The 21,015-nt window shown below is 44.3% G+C and overlaps 2 protein-coding genes across 6 annotated transcripts in view; one reads left to right on the top strand and one right to left on the bottom strand.

The window, feature by feature from the left end:
• Positions 1–868: 868 nt before the first annotated feature.
• On the bottom strand, positions 869–19,547 carry ZFYVE19 (zinc finger FYVE-type containing 19). 3 transcript variants are annotated; one of them, XM_006128680.5, is made up of 12 exons: positions 19,246–19,547; positions 18,509–18,839; positions 17,142–17,263; positions 16,234–16,287; positions 14,699–14,859; positions 13,028–13,173; positions 9,996–10,110; positions 9,063–9,272; positions 8,399–8,478; positions 7,693–7,803; positions 4,387–4,550; positions 869–1,443 (listed from the first exon to the last, which is right to left on the bottom strand). In XM_006128680.5, exons 2-12 carry the CDS (start codon positions 18,560–18,562, stop codon positions 1,371–1,373), a joined length of 1,290 nt encoding a protein of 429 aa, XP_006128742.3. In that variant the 5' UTR covers positions 18,563–18,839; positions 19,246–19,547; the 3' UTR covers positions 869–1,370. The 3 variants fall into 3 exon arrangements, with proteins under 3 accessions (XP_006128742.3, XP_006128743.3, XP_006128741.3); XM_006128681.5 differs by having other exon boundaries at positions 18,509–18,817; XM_006128679.5 differs by having other exon boundaries at positions 18,509–18,778.
• A 200-nt stretch (positions 19,548–19,747) lies between these two features.
• Positions 19,748–21,015, top strand: part of DNAJC17 (DnaJ heat shock protein family (Hsp40) member C17) — a 33,282-nt gene continuing 32,014 nt past the window's right edge. For all 3 annotated transcript variants that reach the window (XR_012903435.2, XM_075927114.2, XM_014576318.4), the window contains exon 1: positions 19,748–19,906. Coding sequence is in view for 2 of the 3 variants with exons in the window: in XM_075927114.2 (XP_075783229.1) it covers positions 19,829–19,906 (78 nt within the window). In the remaining variant the exon portion in view is untranslated. The remainder of the gene's footprint in view (positions 19,907–21,015) is intronic.

Raw genomic sequence — 21,015 nt, 5'->3', positions numbered from 1 at the left:
ATGTGGGTGGTTAGCCATTTGAGTAATCAATCCAGTCCACTAATCATGCAATAGCTATCACTCATTTATGGTAAAACCCAGATTTTTCATCTTTTAGCCTGAAACCCCCTCAGACTAGGAACTATCATTACTTTGAGTGCTGGGCTTCTTGTCAGCATTACATCATAACGTCCAAGTACTTTTCCTGCTCAGCTACCCCAAAGTTCTGGACTAAGCAGTCCAGCATGCCATTGCCAATATAAACAGAACCTCAGACACTTCTGGCTTATTCAGAACTGCAGTAGAGAGGTGAATTTTGCCAGGTCAATACATAACCTCAACTGCTTTTGTCTTAGGGACTGGCCATGTGCACTAGGACAGTCACCAGAGGTGAGCAAGAAAAGAATTCCATTTAAGGTAATCATTCATATGAAAATAAATATATGGGGGCAGTGGAGATAGAAGGGGATGAGATCTTTAGTCTACCAGATGTTCTAATAATGATATACGGCCAAATTCTGCTCTCAAACAAATGTGTGCAAATCTCATTGACTTCAACAGAATTCAGCTCATGATTAGTAGTTTACATTTAAAAAGCACCTTTCATCTTGGAAGATTCCAGAATGCTTTTCAGATACAGGAATGTCTTCATCTATCAATAAAATGAAGCAACTATTAGGGTGGAACACAGCTTCTGTTTAGCAAGTTCCCAGCCGCACTATCCTACAGATTTAGGCCACCTCATGGCCTCTCAAATCCAGCCAGAGTATGTCAAAAAACAGAAAGGCTTTTCATTTCATTTCTTGATCCATCTAGCATTGGAACTGAGGTCATGGGGCATGACTGCAGGATGACACCCTGTAAGATAATTGCAGAAATTCTCAAGAGATTTCCCCACACACATTCTTTTATTGCTCTGGGAAATTTTATCACAACTCTAATCAAGTGATGGAGAATTTTATCTTTTCTTAAATCCATTTGCTTAGTCATCTTTTCTGAACAAATGTGTAAATCATTAGCAAAAGCAGGAAATTATTCACCACACAGCCTTACAATGGCTTAAATTCATGCTCCTTCTCTTGCTTTATCATCATTCAAATGCCTCCTGATTTAAACTCACGCAATTTACATTTAGATCAACTCATGCAATTTCTGATGTTCCACTGACAAACTCTCGTGTATGCACTTCATTCCCAGCCATGTTTCCCTGGCTGTTTGGGGAGGGGAGTCACATTTTCGCCAAGCTTCTCTGGAACTCCAGAGGTTCTTTGAATTGTTCAAGTGGCCCTCTGTTTAGGTAGTAAGCGCATGCTCTCTTGGACTCTTCCCATCTTGACATCTCCCTCTGTACCTATGTTTTCCATCTTCTTCTCTTTCCACAGCTCATGGACTCATTTCTGCTTGCGTGGAGGACAACAGCTAGATGTGCGGTGCTCCTTCCGGTCAAACTCATCATGGCCTTCACTGAGAGGCAAATAAGAATTGTAGATGGTGTTTAGTGAAGGTAGGTTGTGCAGACCAGGCTACTTAGAAATAGTAGCTGCACAGAACCTCATCCAGTTAATGCAAACAAGAAACTATCCCACTGGTACATTTGGCTAACTAAGGAGTTCTCCCTTGGACCACCATTAGCAGTATCTAGACTGACAGCTGATTTTAACATTGCCCTGGAAAGTTCTTTATAAAGAGGAAGACTACAGGCTAATACAGAAAACTTCCTTCTGTCCTCTGATTTCTGGAGAGAGAAATGGCAAAAGATCTCTCCAAAATATTAATGTGAATGTAATTAGTGACACAGTCATAGTACCATGAATAAGAGATATATGACAGGAGATGTGACTATAATCTGCTGCATATGGCACTGAAAATGAATTGTTAAGGACAAAATCCCTGCTCAAGGCATTTCAGCTCAATTTTAGGCAGGTAGAGTTATTTATTGACTGAAAACACAAACCCCGATCTACATGCGACAGTTGACTTAATACTCTACCACTCTGCTGCTTCTCATCTCTGCCTCTTACAGCCCTGTTATCTGGCTGATGTGTTTTTCCTTAAACTTATTTAGCACTACCAGTTATGTATGTCCTCATTATTGTAATGTAGTCTCTCTCACATATTCATTTTCCATGGGTCTCTGTAGAACCATGAAATGACAAAATGAACATCAGAGATCACCTCAATCTACCAGCTGCTTTCTGTATCACACTTCAAGTTAGTCAGTGTTCATACAACACTACCCTTGGAAATCAAATGACTCCACTGCTTTAGAAAGAGAAATTATCTACTATATGTTTGAGAGAGTTTGTCTGTCTATTCTTCTGGCCATCTGTCTGTCTGTTCAAGAACTCTTCCTAAGCAGTAAAAGCTAGGACCAGAATCACCAAGCAGGTGAAAGGGGCTGGCTGGGGGCAATCCCCCCTCCCCATGGGACTGCCCTAGACCCAAGCCTCCCACCCTCCCTGTCACCCTTTACAAAGGGCAGGGGGGCATGAAGCTCCCCCCTTCCTCCCAGATTCATATAGGAACATTGCTAGCTGTTCCCCTTCATCAGGGAGCAAGGGGAAGTGCACAGTTTGCTGCATTCCTCACTCTGGCTGGGCAGTATAGGGGGCAGACAAACCTGGACCTGCCTCAACTGGGGGACAGGCACCCCTCCCTGGCCTGTGCCTTCTGGAGCTGCAGCAGCCATGGAAAAGTGCTTCTCATCTGGCTCCATGCTGCTGTGGAGAGAGAGGGCTGGAGTAGTCCTCTCTCCCTGGGGCAACCTGCATACTGAACCCCGAACCCCCATCCCAGAGCAATGATTTAATTAAGAAAAACAAAAATTGAGTTAAGGACCCAAGTAATGCTGGGTAAATCTTCTAGTTATGAAAACAAATTAGAAACCAAGACAGAATTGTCTTGCACTAAGGGAAATAGCTCATTAAGCTAGAGATTTATAACATGCTGCCAGAATGCAAAAGCCTTAGGTGCTTAATTGCAACAAATTGCATTGTTCAACTGAGAGTTAGAAGCTTTTGGCACATAAAATGTAGAAATTCTCCAATCTGAAGTGCTTTGGGAATAACCAGATTTTCAAAAAAGAAATGTTACATTGTCCAAGGCCACAGACTCTAACCTTGTAGATCTTACACTTTCCTCTGAGCAAATCTCAGCGCATGGGGGGTACACGGGCAGCATGTTCCACCCCCTGCCCCTCAATGCCATGGATGGGAGGGGCAAGAGGCTAGCCAGCAGCCAGCGAGACCAGAGCTTCTTGGTGTCCAGGGAGACTATGGAAGGGCGGGGGAAAGAACAGTGCCATCTACAAGGGTTCAGCCCCCTATCCCCGCCCTCACCAACAGCAGTAGGGGAAGCTGAACAACATAGCCCCACCTTGCTTTTCTCTCCTGGCACATTGCTTGGGGGGTGGGGTAGAATTAACCCCACAATCAACAGTGGGAATCATTGACATGGCCAGGAAAGCAGAGTGAGCTAAGACTATGTTGTTCCACTTCCCCCACTGCTATTGGTGAGTTTTGGGGGGGTGTCAGACTCCAGTTGCCAACACCGGATCCCCAGCCCCACCAGTCCCCCGGGGCACATTGCTCGGGGGAGAGGGCTGGAGAAAGAGGCAGGGTGGGGGCAGAGAAGAGGTGGGGAGGTGCAGGGCTTGAGGTGGAGGGGGGTTTTCCCTGCCCTTCTCCAGGCTGAGAGGAGTATGGTCTTTTGGCTGGTGTCCTCCACCATGCCTTCCCCCATCTCATGCATCTTGTCTCTAACAGTGGCTAGTGTAACATATTTAAAAAAAAAAAAAGGCATGACATCCTCACCATGATGCACCTCAAGATGCAGTGCTACAGTACAAAAACAACAGTTTTTCCTGATCCCAGTTTATGCTCTGAAACCAGATTATGCTTGTACTTTCATATTAGTTAGTGAGATAATGCTGTACAACTTTTTAAATTTTTTGCCTCTCACTAGTGTGGTGTACGGCCCTGTCTGATTTTCTATGGGTCAGTGGCCCCGACCCAAAAAAGGTCCCCCACCCCTGCTATACCACATAAAAATTTGCCACAATGAAGGAGAAAAATTAACCTCTGAGGATAGGACAAGAAGCAATGGGCTTAAATTGCAGCAAGGGAAGTTTAGGTTGGTAACTATCAGGGTGGTTTAGCTCTGGAATAAATTGCCTAGGGAGGTTGCAGAACCTCCATCAGTGGAGATTTTTAAGAGCATGTTAGACAAACACCTGTCAGGGATGGTCTAGAATAGATAATCCTTAGCCCTCCCATGAGGGCAGGGAACTGGAGTAGATGACTCTTAGAGGTCCTTTCTAGTCCTATACTTCTATGATTCTAACTTGGAATGGAGAATGAGGGTTCATCTTGATGTGTATCTCTAGCCAAAAGGTGTATTCACAGGTACCGGAAGCATCGCTGGCAGTAGAGATCATCATCGCAGTCGTGACAGCGCAACGTGGCATCTTCATTGCAAATACAGCACCATGGTAACTCCTCATCATCACTGTCTTCTGCCGTAGCAATCCGGCTAGGTTTCTTAGTACCACCTGTGGTTGCTGGGATTTGGTTCTAATCCAGAAATAAATTAGATAAACAAAAATCAGGGGTCAGACTGGGATAATTTAGGAGAATTAGACTGAACTATGTGAGGTAAGGGTTATCTCACCTGGGAAAGCAACTGGGGAGGGTTTTTACAGAGTGTGAGTCTGTCCAGAGCAGAGATGTACAGCACTTCCATTCTAATATATGCTGGTTACAATTACACATATACTACTTCAGTGTCTTTACATCAAGGGTGTCCAAGTTTGGCACCAAACTCTGGACCTGGAGTCTAAGCTCTTGTTTGTATCTACCTAATTCTCTACATAAAAAATAAACGCTCCTGCCCAGGTTGCATATAATTTTATCTTCATGATTGGCAAATAGCTTCTCCTACTTGTTTCATGCCACCAGCAACATCTACCTACAGTTATTATTTGTGTTGGGGCAAGGCTTAGGGTATGTCTAGACTACATGCCTCTGCCGACAGAGGCATGTAAAATAGTTTACCTGACATAGGCAATGAAGTGGGGATTTAAATATGTCGGGTAGCCTATTTTACATACCTCTGTCAACAGAGGCATGTAGTCTAGACATACCCTTAAAGGCCCCAGCCAGGATCTCACTGGGCAAGGCACTGTACACACAAGAAGAGACACCCCTGCTGCCAAGAGTTTACAACCTAGAGCAGCACAGACAGATGAGGGGTGGGGGAGAGGTAATATTCTCTCTATTCCCCCCCCCCCCCGCACTTTGTAGATGTAAAATAGAGTCACAGAAAGGCTTTGTGACTTGCCAGTGATCAAGCTAGAATTCTGTGGTGGTGGTTGGGAGATTTTGAGTTTCATTCCAAGTCCAATGCCTTACCTGCAAGATCATCAGTCTGCTTAGACTTATACTGCCTTACTGGTGATAACAGTGTTGTAGGTGTGTCGGTCCGAGGAGATGAGGTGTATGAGGTGATTTCCTTTTATTGGACCAACTTCTCTTGGAAAGAGAAACCCAAAGAAGAGTGCCATGGAGCTCGAAATCTTCGGTCTTTCGTCAACAGAAATTGGTTCGATAAAAGATATTACCTCACCTTCTTTGACTCTTTTATGGTGATAAGCTGCAACTCCGGCTGTCTGAACAACCCCAAAAGCCACAGATGTTTGAAGAATATTCTGACACTTTCTCCAAATACATTGCAGACACATTTTCCCAAACAACAAACAGAGCTGTGTGAATAACTGGATTTTTCTCTTTGGTGACAGTTTAAAAAAACAAAAAAAAAAACCAGCACACACACACACACACACACCCCACCACCACCAACCCAAACAAACAAAAAACCTCACACTGATCCGAAACAAAACTCTTTTGAACTTTTTAGCAAAACCAAAAGTTGAAAATAATCTTGTTTCAGGATGAATGAAATGTTTCTTTGACCTCAAATAAAAACTTTGCTTTAGATTTACAGATTTTATTTTTCTTAAGATAAACTGAAGGACATTTTTAATGAAAAAAATATTGTGTTGAATAAAAAACCCCAAACCATTTCACTTTGAAAAATGTCAGAAAACAAAACCTTTCAATTTTCTGAGAGTTCTTCTTTTTCACCCAACCAAAATAATTTGGCACATGAGATAAATCTGCAAAATCTTTTGGTAAAAAATATTTGGCCCAGCTCTAATGATAAAATGTTGTTTTAAAAACAAAACTTTTAAAAACTTTTAATAATATTCAGGTGTGAAAGCTCAGAGTAAGAAAGATGCAACATGGCCACATTGATAAAATCCGTAATTAGAAATGTTTTCTCACTGAGGACAGACACCCCAGTTACTGGGAGATCAGAAATCCATTTCATTCTTCTGACACTTAATAGACTACTAGCCAATTATCCCAATTAGACGGGATTTTCAGGTCCCTCCTCCATGTCGGTCTTCTCTCCTGAGCCTCCGGTCTCTCACTCCGTGTGTCTCTCAGCTCTCCTCCCCCTCCTGCCTCTCACTCAGGGGACCGCGGAGCCCAAATGGCTGTTTGGGCACCGTGCTGCATGGGGAGCACAGAGCCCAAATGGTCGCTTGCGCCACTTGCCCCCACGTGGCAGCCTGGCTAAGTGGCACAGAAGTCAGCCGAGCGCCACTGCGGGAGGTGAAGGGGGGTGGGGTGCTGATGTTCATGGCCAAGGGTGGGGCCTGGAGCCACTGTCACACCGCACATCACCGCCCCGTGGTGCTCAGCTGACTTCTGCGTCGCCACAGGGGAGCAAGCAGCCGTTTGGGCTCCCCCACGGCACAGAAGTCAGCCGAGCGCCACAGCAGGAGGCGAAGGGGGGTGGAGCAGTGACGAACACAGACAGGCCCTGCACGTCACCTCCCTGCCCCCGTTCTCCTCCCGCCGTGGTGCTCGGCTGACTTCTGTGCCGCTCAGCAAGGCTGAGAGGCACAGAAGTCAGCCGACCACCATGGCGGGAAGCGAAGGACTTGACTCAGGAAACAGCGCCGCCCAGAGGGAACAGCCAGCATTTCAGCATTACAGAGTCACAGACATTGGGATACTATATATATGATGTGCATGTTGCTGTGTTATAGGCAGGAATAACAATGAATATATGGCATCTTTTTACTAATTTCTCTCATTGATGTCATAAGAGGACATATTCACTTGATTATTAATGCTGTCTACAGACCTGACCCTACAACAATTGGAAAAGCGCCCACTGACCTCAGCACTGCAGGCTCTGGCTCTCTAGTAGTAGACTGTAGCTTACATTTTGTGTAATTACACTGATGGGTTAGGAATCCCTTCCCTTCTATCTTCCTCGCTGACTATATGCTGACCAAGTCCTCTGATTGCAGAGGATGCCATCCAGTCCTACAGAAGGCTTTTCAAGGAGCCATGCTCCTGATAGAGAACCCTGTCAACGCTGGCCAGCATGGGGGAGACCCTAAGTACAGTCCATGCTAGCTGGCCTTAGAAAAGTCAGCTGAGACATTCATCTACTCAGACTGTCTACCTAGGGAAAGCTGGTTAGTAGCTCTTTGCTGTACTCTGTTTTTGGGAACTTACAGTACAGTAAGCACTATTGTAAGACGGCCTTAGAGTGGGACTGAGATGTGAATTACACAGAGTCATGTTGTATTAGGAATAGGAACAAGTCATTTCAAGAGGGCTTGACTAGCTCACGGACCTTTAGCTTTGCTTTCTTGGGCAGGAACTGCCGTGAGGTTGCTGGACGGGTGGCCTGATCAGCAGGGATGTTGAAGCCACTTGCTTCATCCAGAGCTGCTTCCTCAGTGAGCTGGAAACAACAGAAAGCAAGATGTCTTTACTTTCAAATTCCTACATGAGCCTCTCTCCTGGAGTGAAACTTCTTTCCCTCCTTTGATCTCCAAACCCTAACAAGAGACGCCCAAATGTTATAGCTGAGGTCTGCAGGGAGGGAGAACTACATTTATAAAGTGAGCTGCTCTATATCATCTCCTGCCAAGGGGCCAGGATGTGCGCATGAATGGGAAAAAGCACAAGAGACTGGCCAGGGCCTGCATACTCCACAGATAGTGGGACCTACACTTTGTAGCCAACTCGAGAAACAAGAGACTTCTCAAGATAGGGAAGTTGCATATCCACCCAGAAAGGAACCAAGGAAGGAAAAGTCAGATGGAGTAATACACACACACATACAGAACAGTCTGCAGCCTTAGCCAGCTGGGCTCCAGCACTGCTTTTCTAACCATTGCTTTTTGAGGTGGAGTTAGTTTTAGAAGTGAAAGATCTGAGAGAGCCAGACTATGATCACGGAGTAAAGACAGGGTCATTGTACGCTGAATAGGAAGACAAAAATGCTGGGGTTATTTAAAAGGAAAGAGAATGGAGTCCCAACAGCTGTTTCTGACCTGTTTTAGGACTCTCTGAATGGCTTCTTCTTCTGTCAGCTCCTCATCACTGTCAGGGAGCTTGTAGTCTTCCAGAGTAACTGCAAGAGGAGGGGAAGATTTTGAGGCTATACTAACTATACTGACTAGCACCTCTTGTCATCTCACATCTCAAGGGATGCACTCAGCATGACGACCTGAATGCAAACTGGCATCTCCTTTTGGGATGGATCTGTTTTGGAAGGGCGATAACATTTTCTTGCAAATTTTTAAAAAAGTTCCAGGATGTAGGAAGGGAAAAAAAAAAAAAAAAAAAAAAGCATTTCAAGGGCATAATTAAACAAGTCTTGGCATGCTGGAATTAGCAGCAGCCTGGATATGGGGCCAAGGGATTTCATCCACACAGCTTCACTTGGGGCCTCAATCCCTAATTTTCATAATCTTGCAATTTGGCACTACTCCATACAGCCTAACCACTGGACCCCAAATCCTGTCATCAAGGGACTGTCCATTCCTAGCAGCAACGGCAAGTCCTTCCGGCCATAACTTCTCCCCATTGCTAAATGGAGGTCAACATTCATGTAAAGGCACCAACTTCTCCCAACCCGACAAAGAGACGTGACGACTAAGCTAACACCATCTTGTTCTTCTCCAGCACAAACTGGTGTTTCTTCCTATCACACACCTTTCTCTGGATCCTGGCCTCTGAGCACTGCCAGTCTCTTTGCAACTTCTAGAATCTTTTCCTCCCTAGTGTTGGCCTCCCTCAGCTCAGCAGCCGCCTCTGCCAGAAGTTTATTCTTCTCCTCCTCCAGCTGTTTTGGGTCCAGGTCAGCAGTACCGATGCTGCTCTCACTTATCCGATTGAGATCATTCAGCGTCTGGGTATTAACAGCTGGAAAACAGCCAAACAGAGCATTTATGTGTTACAATGACAACTCCCCTGTCTTCCAGCATAGCCCATGTCTTAAAAGAAAGGACTAAGAATAATAAATACTTGTCTCATACTGTAGGAGAGGTCTGATGTTCTGCTGCACAGCTCTCTCTTTTCCACAGCTAAAGCACTGATGAGTTTCAAGGTACATGAGTCACAGTAGCATGATCCTTGTATGTGGACCATGGTAACTGAGTTACATAGTAACTGAGGTCCCATGGAAGAGACACGCTTTTCAGAAGAACATATTACATTTAGAGCAATCAAGAGAGTTTAAGCCAACAACAAGAGATTTGGGGCATGGCTCTGGACAGTATCCCAAGTTCTTGACTACTGTGTCAACCATCTAAAGAACACAGAAGGACAGGAAATTCTAGAAACTGTTCCTCCCTAGGCTGTTCCTCCCCAATTATCACAGACTAGGGAGGAACTAGAGAGAAATCATCCAACAACATTACCATTGAAAGAGGAAAACATTCTCACTGGCTGAGACAATGACACATGAACATAGGTCTGGGTTGCTGCTCTTGGTCAACATTATGTGTTGGTAAGTGGGAGGGAGGGATAAGGCAGGATACCTGGCATACCTTTAAACCTGCTGATTTGGGAGGTACCTGCTCATTATAATATGTGTATGTAAGATGACCCTAAGAAAAACTATTTGAGGTCAGTGATAACAGGTACCTTGAGGCTGGGCTTCTGGCCTATAACTCTCCTCAATGGCAACTTCCTCAGCCAGCTGGGTTAACAAGTCATCAGACTGTTGGATGTGGGTTCTGACATCAGGGGGCTGGTGCACCTGGAAAAAGCAAGAGGATGCACGGGAGAAAGATGTAGGAGAGTGTTAAATGGGTGATGGAAGGAGACAAATTGAAAAAGTCTGAAAAAGTCACATAACATATTATGAGACTACCTTGACTCAACCTTAGCATTTCCAAAAGCGCCTCAGTGTTTGGGTGCCCAGCTTGAGATGCTTTGGCCTGATTTTCAAAGGTGTTGAGCGCACACAGCTTCTACTGAAGTCAAACAGCTAATCTAAGCACAGAACTGGGCGACAGGAACTGATGCAATCTATGGTAATCCCAGCTCTGATATGGATTCCTGATGCAACACTGGGCCTGGCATTTAGGCACCAGAATAAGTGACCCAGTAATCACAATTGTTGGGCAACCATGCAGCAGCTCCCATGTACATCAGTGGAAGCGATTTTGAAAAAGGGGGGGGGGTAGGGCACTAAATTGAGACATCCAAAGGTTAGTTCAGTTCCCCTGCTCTACCACAGACTTCCTACATGTCCTTGAGCAAGTCACTTATGCTTCCATAGCATTTTACATGTAGACAAGTCTTTAATCTCTCTGAGCTTTTGTTTCTCCTGCAAAATAGGGAAGTATGTGCATACCTATCTCTCTGGGATACTGTGAGGATAAATACATTCAAGATACTGCCTTGCGAGAGGGCATATAAGCACCCATAGATAGCTTTGAAAATCAGGCCACTTACAACTAAGCAGGGACTTAGGTGCCTAAAGTTAGTATCAATTTTTAAGAATATCTTGGCAGTAAAATGTAAATACACTATAGCTATAGTGAAGTAGTACAGTATACTTGATATAGATAATTAAGGAGTGCCAAATTAAAAATGAGAGTTTTCTAAAAACATCCACATTTATGTTTTAAAAAACACTGACACTTAATAGTCTATTTTTAATTTATCTCAGCCACAGTGAATGTTGCGATAAATGCTAACCATTTTCATTTACATTTCTTCTCAGTTTCACTTTGAACATCACGTATCCTACCAGTAGGCTACAATGTTTGAGTTGTAAATATTATAGAGGAGCATTTTTTTAAAGTTATGGCAACTTTTCCAATGTCCTACTTCAGTTTTGGAAAAAAAAATTTAAACATACATACAACCAGCTCAATTTAGGGTTAAACACAACCCAGCTGTGTCTCAATGTAAATACTTTTTGAACATTTGGTCCTTTGTTTGGGATGCTGTGCCACACACTTGAAAAGTATTTCTGACATCTCTCTACACAGAAGCCATGCTTTATTTTCACTGAACAGTTCATAAAAGCTTGCTTTCTTTTGACAAGTGAACTTCTATCACACTCTTCTATCACATTCTTCTATTTACCACAGTTCAAGAGGAAATATATTCCTGTCTCAGTCCAAATTAATTATTATTAATCTGGTTTCTTTAAGTTGCCATTCATTTTATCAACATCAGCAACCACGGGCTCAATGCCCGTTGGTGTCCGATACCTCCCTCACTATTTCCTTCCATCTTTCCCTGTCCAGTGCAGAGTGGCTTAGTTTCTGTAGACTAGCTCTGCACCAATCTACTACATCATCTACTCATTCTCTGTGGGATCTGCCTCTCCTATTTGGACCATCCATTATGCCACCTCAATATTTATTAAGAATATCCTGAGCCGATGTAGCAGTTTTCAAGCAAGGATCTAAAAGCCTAGTGAACATCACATCAACCTTCAGAAATAGACAAGTATTTTCACATTTTTTTAAATAGTCAGAAAAACTAAAGCAAAAAGAGGTTAATCTATCTATTAGAAATGTGTGTCCATCTGTGATTGTGCTTTTTCAAGAACTCCTATAAGGTAAAAGCTAGGCTCATCAAATTTGGTAGGCAGCTTCCTCTTATCTTAACGTAAAGCAAGGTCAGGGTTTGGTTGTGCCAGGACAATGGGATGTGCCTGGAATTCGACTGACTGAAAGGGAGGAGTCTAGCAGGAGGAACAGTTATACTGCAGAATGACCACAGGGGAGGGAGAGCAGCAAAGGGCCAGAGATGGGGATTAGGACAGTTATAATCTCACTGGGCCAGAAGGGGACTGGGGTAGAGAAAAGGAGAGAATGTCTGTTTGTCCGTATGTGTCTATATGTCCCCAAGGTGGGGCACAAGAACCCCTCCCTGGCTGTGCCTGCTGCAGCAGCCATGGACAGGCACGTCCCGCCTTGCCACAAGTTGCTGTGGTGAGAGAGGGCTGGGGTTGTCCTCTCTCCCTGGGAAGCCTGAATACTGAACATTTCATCCCCAGCCCCACCCCAGAGCAATGATTTAAAGAAAGAAAAACAAAAAATTAATTGAATTAAGGACCCGAGCAACATGAGGTAAATCTTCTCGTAGCTTGATATTCAGAGGTGGAGGGCACCCACACATCCCATTGTGTTCGACAGCAATTGTGCATGATCAGCACTTCTGAAAAAATCAGGCCACGTGGTTACAAAGCAACTCAATGGCAGAGCTGGAACTAGAACCCTGGATTCTTAGCACCAAGCTCTAACTTTCAGACAATGCTCCTCTCAAGCCAAGTCCACCCACATAAAACAACAAACAGCTGATCTGTAAAAGTCTACCCTAAATCTCAGGGAGGGAGGTTTCTTTCTTGACAGCTTCCAGCACTAAACAAATAATCGTTTGTTAGACAGTGCCACAATGGCCTGCCACCATCTCTGAGTCCTCATCCAACTGAAGAACATGTGCCCTTAGTTCAATTCTGGAACATAACAACAAACTCTCACACAACAAGCTGGGAACTAATGAACAGATTTCTGGAGTGGCAAGGTGGACATGAATTAATGAAGAGGGAGGAAGGGCCTGATATGCCTCTGAATTCTCTTGAGACACTACAACTACTGGGAGAGCTCAGACAGAGAAACTGGCAAGAACTCAAGGAGGCCAGGGAATCTTACTGGTTTGGGGGTTTTGGATGGAAGGGTTCTTCCCTGAAGGGCAGCCAGACGGTCTTCCATTTCCTGTGTAGACGGAACGGGTTTCCTGGGGTCATCCTTCAGTGCGGCAAGCCTAGATTCTATCTCTGCCTGAGACGGGATGGACTCTGCAATTCAGAACAACCCTGTTTGTGTACAGCAAGGAAATGGCTTCTATAGTTTTAGTCTGTCGGAAAATTGTTTTCTTTCCAGAATGGGACCTCAGACAGTTATGCAAAGCCTCCCTACTCCCACTGATCAGAGCCCGGATAATGTTTCAGATATTGTTAGGGTTTCATCCTAATGTTATCATCCACCACTTCATTCTGAGCCACTGCCTCCTCCCTGTATATCCCCCAGCCATGAGGTGAGTGTGACTGGGGGGCAAACAACATTATACGAGTTTGCAGCACTAATGTAACTAGAACAAAAAACAGGACTATGTAGCACTTTAAAAACTAACAAGATGGTTTATTAGATGATGAACTTTCGTGGACCAGACCCACTTCCTCAGATCAAATAGTGGAAGAAAATTGTCACAACCATATATACCAAAGGATACAATAAACAAAAATGATCCTTTTGTCACAACCATATATACCAAAGGATCATTTTTGTTTATTGTATCCTTTGGTATATATGGTTGTGACAAAAGGATCGTTTTTTTGTTTATTGTATCCTTTGGTATATATGGTTGTGACAATTTTATACCAAATTGGTATATATGGTTGTGACAAAAGGATCATTTTTTTTAATTGTATCCTTTGGTATATATGGTTGTGACAATTTGGTATAAAATTGTCACAACCATATATACCAAAGGATACAATAAACAAAAAAATGATCCTTTTGTCACAACCATATATACCAAAGGATCATTTTTGTTTATTGTATCCTTTGGTATATATGGTTGTGACAATTTTCTTCCACTATTTGATCTGAGGAAGTGGGTCTGGCCCACAAAAGCTCTTCACTTAATAAACCATCTTGGTAGTCTTTAAAGTGCTACACAGTCCTGTTTTTTGTTTCAGCTACACCAGACTAACATGGCTACATTTCTATCACTAATGTAACTAGGGCAGTGAAAGCAAAATGCATGCTCTACCTCCCTCTTCAGAGGCAGAGTCTCCACTGGTGCCATTTCCCACTCAAGCATCCTAGAGCTGCTCTTCTTTTGTTTGTTCCTGCAAGGCAGGAATGGACTCATGGAGCCCTGCATTGCTCTTTGTGGGTCTTAATACTCCAGTCCAAGGATTCCCATGTCTGACCACTGTACAATAGTTTGGCCACACAATAATAGCACTATGCACAGTCCTCTGATTCACTTTGTTCCTATTGTTATCATGCACAGGGGCACGCCCAGGAGACATATAAACAAACAGCTTATTTCACTGTGTCAAGACATGCAAGATAAGGAGTGCACAAGTGAGAAAGTGAAGGTTTAGGGCAGCAAAATGTGTGCATTGGAGAGCAGCAGCCTAGAGAATGGGACCCAGATATCCACTGCTCATGGACAGGACCTATGAGCAGCTTCCTCCTCCCCCCTTCCATGTCTGGAGGCTAGTCTATAATGTACCCACTACTGTGACTAAGCTAGCTGCAAAGGAATGTCTGCATGGATGCTGGAAGCCTCTACAGTACTATGAAACTCACTGGGCTTCGTTTCCTCCTTGAGCCTCTCCAGCCTCTCTGCAATAGCTCTATCCTCCTTTGACAGCCCCTGATACTTGGAGCCTGCCCGGCTTTGGGGTTTCACTGGGGCATTCTGTGGACCCATCCACTGATTCTGCTTGGCCTCAAGAGCTGCTACACGCCTGTGACAAGAGAAAAAAAAAAAACAAGCATAACGTTGAGTAGGTGCATAGAACAAAAATTATAAAGGCATCTTATGTAAGCTCCTCTACCAGTACACTATTTAGAGAATGATGATATAGGACAGAATATAGGACAGGTCTTTTATACCTGCTCCTGACTTTGCCAGGGTGTATTTGGGCCTTGGGAAGCAGAGATACTCCTAGCTACTAAGGAAATCCATTCTTCTCACAGCAGCATCAATATAAAATGGTCAAAAAAGCAGTCTGAATGATTAGTAATGAAACATGGAATCTCTCAGTTGTAGATCAGAGTTCTAATTCAGACAGCTGCCAAAAGTCAGTATCCACAGGTAGCTGTTTAGTGAGCTCACCAAAAAGAGATGCTGGTTTCAATTCAGTTCTGAGCAGAAAAGTGGCCATGTTACAAGCCCACCTTCTTGTCAGCAGTCTCAGCAGAAAGCCCCAAACCCAAAAGAACAAACAATTAAAGATTGCAATAGGCTAGACCAGGGGTCTCCAAACTTTTCAGCCCGAGGGCCGCATTAACTATCAAACAGCAGTTTGGGGGCCGACTACACACTTGAGGTCCAAATAAAAAACAATCAAAACATGGATGTTGTTTTTAATTATTTATTTAATATTATTTTATTCAGTTATTATTTAATAACACATTGATACACTACACATGAACACCTGTATTAGTGTGAATGGCTGCAAATGACCCGAAACAATTTTTAAAAATTCTTATGATTTCTTAAGTTAAACTTACCTGAATATAGTGTGCAAATATATCCACTTATGGTAGAGAGATTGTTGCTTTTAATGTTTCCTCTTCAGAATATTCGAAAAATTCTTACTAAACTAACGACATTCCCAATACTTTACACACACTGATAAGTAATTACGCGAAGGAAATTATCACTAAATAAAATAGAGTGCAACATGTTTCGAAATCAGACGCTAATTGACACCAACACTTCCTCATCGCAACAGTCAACCGCAACTGGCAAACTGATCAAAATAATCAAGTCTTGAACCAGCAGCAAACCATTTAAAAACTCCGCCACTAGATGGCGTTATATCATCTCATTGACTGTGAACGGAAGTAGAAAAAGTAAGCAGCGAATAAGGTATTGCAATATAATGATCGGTTGGAAAACAACGCACTACTGCGTGCCTCTATTTTAATTCGGTAAAAACATAACGTCCACGTAAGCGGCGGCTGATCTTGGCAGGATACACGTAAATTTCCGTAATTTTTTTTCCGTAGACAAAAAGGTCTCCACGGGCCGGATGAGAGGGCCTCGCGGGCCGCATCCGGCCCGCGGGCCGTAGTTTGGAGACCCCTGGGCTAGACTAACAATCAGAACTCACTTTTTGTAGTTCTCTGGCGGAGACCATTTAGCTGTTTTAGTCTGAGACACTCCTCTGGAAAGAAAAAACAGATAAATCTCAACTGTAAAACACAGACCTGATTTAGAGGTCAAGATAATGGTACAGCTGCATAGCTTCTCTCTTTCAAATCTATACAAACTGTGATGGCCATTGCCACGGCACTTGGCATTCTAGTACCTGGCCAAAATTCACTTGGTTTAAAATGTGTCATTCGTATTCTATAATAAGAGGAACACAAACTCCACTGTAGCTTGCAGATACAAAAAAGCAGGAAATGGAAAGCTTCTCGAGCTCACAATCAGTGATAAGCCTTGGGAAAGAGATGTGCCTTACTACTTTTTCAGAATATAAAATGATATGTGTTTTAAACATTGTAATACAATAATTATATATAATATTGCACAATTATACAATACAATATATAATTATAATATTTTGTAGCATTGTGAGTTACAGGTCTGTAATACCTGTTTATATACTACAAATATGATCATCTTAACTGTGCTTAACTATTGGTCTGAATAGTGGGCTTTTTCTGTTACAACAAAAATCAATCCCACGGTATGCAACCTTAGGTCTTTAGCTTATATATAGCATCTAGGCCTTTGAAACAATGAAGGTGGGTTCTTTCTTGATTGGAAGTTTTGCTATTAAAACAAACATCTTATCACTAGGCTGCTCAGCTGCTAAGCATTAGTATGGACAGTTGGAACTGAAACCCACATGGTACCAGCTTAAAAAAAAAAGAGAAAAAGATTATTTGGGATTCCAGTATGCAGATGGTGTGCATGTGGCAGTGTACAGTGGATTTATAGAGGGAAGTGGATCAGCAATCTGCTCTGTATCACTGGAAGCTGAAACACATTGGCCCAACTTGGCCATCTTACCTGGTTAGCTCTCCATGACATTGCTTGCACACCTTCTGCTGAGTATTCCCGCAACGGGGAACAATGGCACTAAACCCAAGGCAGCTTGAGCAGAATGCCCGTCCACAGTTCTTGCATCCACACTGAGAAGAAAGAAATAAAGAAGTGAAAAACTTAAAAAACAACAAATAGTCTACTGGTAGCACCTTAACGACTAACAAAACATGTAGATAGTATCATGAGCTTTTGTGGGCGCAACCCACTTCTTCAGAAGACAGGAAATGGAAGTGCAAGTGTCTCATTGCCTGGTTGTAACAATTCTGTGAAATATACCAGAGAGATTCAGGGATATGCACCAGGTCGGAGAAACTTCCACAAAATATTTCAGAGAAATGTCTTTAAAAGAAAAATGAAATATTTGTATGAATAAGAATAGTAGTTGCAGCTACTGTAGCTAGAATACCTAACATACGAGTTTTCAGTGTTTAAGACACAAGCTGATCACCACTAGAGTCAGCAATGCCATTTCCTCCCACAGTAGAGTAAAGGGTTCACTCTTTCCTTTGAAGGATTTGGAGACTATCAGATTACATGGACCACAAGTCTGCACTATTATAGCAATTCCTACATGTTTTAAATACAGAGAGATTACAATGTCTGTCATTAATATGCAATTAAGGAAAACAATGACAGACGCGCACATAAAAAATGTACTTAGAGTCAAACAAGCTTAGCAGGTTTTAACTGTAAAATGTAAAGCAGAGTGGGAGGTGGGGTTAGGAATGTTAAATATCAGTTAAGTGAATAGTCGAGTAACCTCACAAATTCTTATCGGTTACTCGACTATTCTATAGTCACCAGGAGAGGAGCTGGCACTCCACTCCCGAGGAGCCCCATGCCACTCCGTACTGCTGCCTCTGTATCAGAGGCAGCTGCATGGAGTGCCAGGCAGGGAGCCAATTTAAAACCAGCTCCCCTCACAGGACCTGGCGTGAACTGGAACTGCGCTGGGCTGCCTGCCCGCCAGGCTCTTAATACACTGTAAGTGAAGATCTGCAGCAGGGGGCTGGTCCCTAACCCAGCGTGACCCAGGACTGAAACAGGCTGCTGGCCAGCCTGCTAAAAAAATGTACTGGCAAGGTGGGGTGGAGGTGGGGAGGGAAATGCGTGTAGTCTCCAGCATTAACCTATAAGCTTTTGCTTATCGGTTAATCAACTACACTATTACATCCGTAGGTGGGATTACTATTTCTGATATGAGGAACCTCAAATTGTTGGCATTTCAGATTACATTGAGCAAGCACTACCATAAGAAAACTTACTCTACTGCCTAACTGTCTTTTTAGAGAGTCAGATATTTTATCCAGCAGTGTTGAAGAGAGACTTGCCTCTTTTCTGAAGACAGTAAACTTGGATGCACAGCCATAACACCTTCTATCCATAGCGCCAATGGGCAATGCAGGCTCACTCTCTCACAGCTGTACAAAAGGAAGTAGTTTATCCCCTGAAGCTGTTTATTTGTCCAGATAGAGCTGTGCTGGAATATTCTTCTCCTTCAGAAGAGGAATGGAAGAGTATTGGGGGAAATGATGAATTATGGTGTATCAGTGGTTGTTTACTTCCTGAACGACTGATTGTAGAAATGATGGTCCCAGATTCTTTCATCAGAGAGAGGAGGAGAAGGGATCAGATCCTTGCTTAACATTTACAAACAAAAACCTTTAATGAAAGCATTGATAATAATAAATAACATTATAATTTGCTGATCTCCTAAATGACTACGTTCTATGTTTACAGCTAAGATGAGATCACCAAAGTGCTCTCCCTCTCCTCCAAATCTCAGCCAGTCTAGCTCGCCTTCTTCTATAAAGCCTATCGGCAATAACATCTACAGCCCGTTGTACTGTACATGTTTGCGTACTTAGGATGCAACCTCTCCAAAGCAGAGATTTAATTCCTGCTTTAACATACTGTGCCATAACACTATTATGTATTTAGCAAACCAGAGGTGCTCCGCGCCATACGCGCACATACACACAAAGATGACAAAAATCCCTGCTCCTAGTCAGAAGCTCCCAGTCCGAACCAGGTGCCATGCAAAGCTGCAATGCTACTATGCACATACTGTAACAACCGGAATCCCAGCGAGAGTCTGGACTCAGAGTCGGTGCAAACCCCGCACAGCCCAGTGTACGGTCCCCAAGCCATGAGGCTCTGCATGTGCCAGCATCCGTCAAGCCCCTCGCCCCGTCGACTCTTGCAGTAGGATCTGATACTCCAGCTGCAGCGCCCGGCAAGGAAACTTTGCTGCCCTTATCCCACTAGCACCCGAGGTAGGCAAGAACAAAGCCATGGCAGCGCACGGCCCGATGGGAGTTGTAGTCCTTACATCCCAGCTATCCCATCCGCAGGGCTATACGGCTTGAAACAAAAAACTAAACTTCCCAAGACAATGCGCATGTCCTGCTGAGCAGAGCCTGCCGGGAGCGGTGATTTTGCCGGTAGGCCAGAGAGGGAACTTCCGGGTGGGCGGTAGACCGCGCGCGGCATTGTGGTAGTTGTAGTTCCGCTTCCTCCTAGGGCTGTAAGAATAGAGGTGAATGTGAGGCTGGAGAGACTACATTTCCCAGCAGCCAGTGGTGCGGGATAGTGGTCAGGCCCGGCGGCGCAGGGGAACCGGTCGGCCGGACAGTGGGGGCGGCGCGGAGATGGCGGTCGATAAGGAGCTGTTGCAGCTGGATCTCTACGCCTTGCTGGGGGTTGGGGAGAAGGCGTCGGAGAAGGAGGTCAGGCCTGGCCGGAGGGGGATGGGACGTCGGGCTCCCGCGGCCCCTGCAGCGCGTGTGGGGCCGCCCAGGGCCTGACCCCACGGGGATGGCGGCGTGTCCCGCGCGCTCCCTGCCGCCGGTGCGGGAAAGCGCGTGTGGGGCTGCCCCGCCGGGGGTAGAAAAGCGGCAGCCTGTGCAGCGAGTCGTGCGCCAGCTTGAGCCCCCAGCAGCGATGCGGGGCCCGTGTTGGGCGGGGGGGGGGGGTTAAACCCCAGAGCGCGGCAAAGCCTTAAGTAACGTGGGTCCCCCTCCGCTGATGCTAGAGACCCGCGTGGAACTGGGGGAGATGTGGAGATCTTGAGGCACAGAGGCACCGTTGGGGTGCGCCGTAGGGCAAGAGTTACTGGGGTAGATGGTGACCAGTGATAGGAAGGGCGAAGAGGAGGCAGGTGTGATGCATGTAACTTACTTCAGAGCCCTTAGGAACATCTAGTTTGTTGTAATTGTCTGTATGATGTCCATTAAAATCCCATAAATGTTTGCAAGCTTCTATTCACAATACCTGGGCCACTGGCTTTTACTGTATCTGTATCAACCACTGTCTCATCTGAACAGCGCTCTTTTTTCCCCCCAGCAAAGCCACAGTAGTTGGTTCCATTATCGTGGAGCTCATCTGAGTGCTCATCAGAAGGCAGACTTATGTTAAGGATGGATCCAGTGACTTTGCTTTAACAGCCTGTGATTAAAATGTCCTAAAACAAAGATAAAGAATAGAGAAAAAATGGGATTAAAACAAAAGACACTATGCATAATGTATCCAGTCGAATTTGCAAGACATGAACTCAATAGCTACATTTGGGCACAATTTGCCATTCCACATAAAAATTCCTCTAAGTTCTGGGAAGAAGTGAGGGCTGCTTTGTTTCTAGATCTTTGCATTTTGGTGCTGCCTGTGGACCTGCCTGGTGTATATTAGAATAATAGAATCATAGAATAATAGGACTGGAAGGGACCTCGAGAGGTCATCGAGTCCAGCCCCCCGCCCTCAAGGCAGGACCAAGCTCCGTCTACACCATCCCTGACAGATGTCTATCTAACCTGTTCTTAAATATCTCCAGAGAGGGAGA

This window comes from Pelodiscus sinensis, chromosome 5 (assembly GCF_052426305.1).
Source record: "Pelodiscus sinensis isolate ZL-2025 chromosome 5, ASM5242630v1, whole genome shotgun sequence".
Classification (NCBI taxonomy): domain Eukaryota; kingdom Metazoa; phylum Chordata; order Testudines; family Trionychidae; genus Pelodiscus; species Pelodiscus sinensis.
The sequence above is the reverse complement of the archived record's forward strand: the minus strand, read 5'-3'. Positions and strand labels throughout refer to the sequence as shown.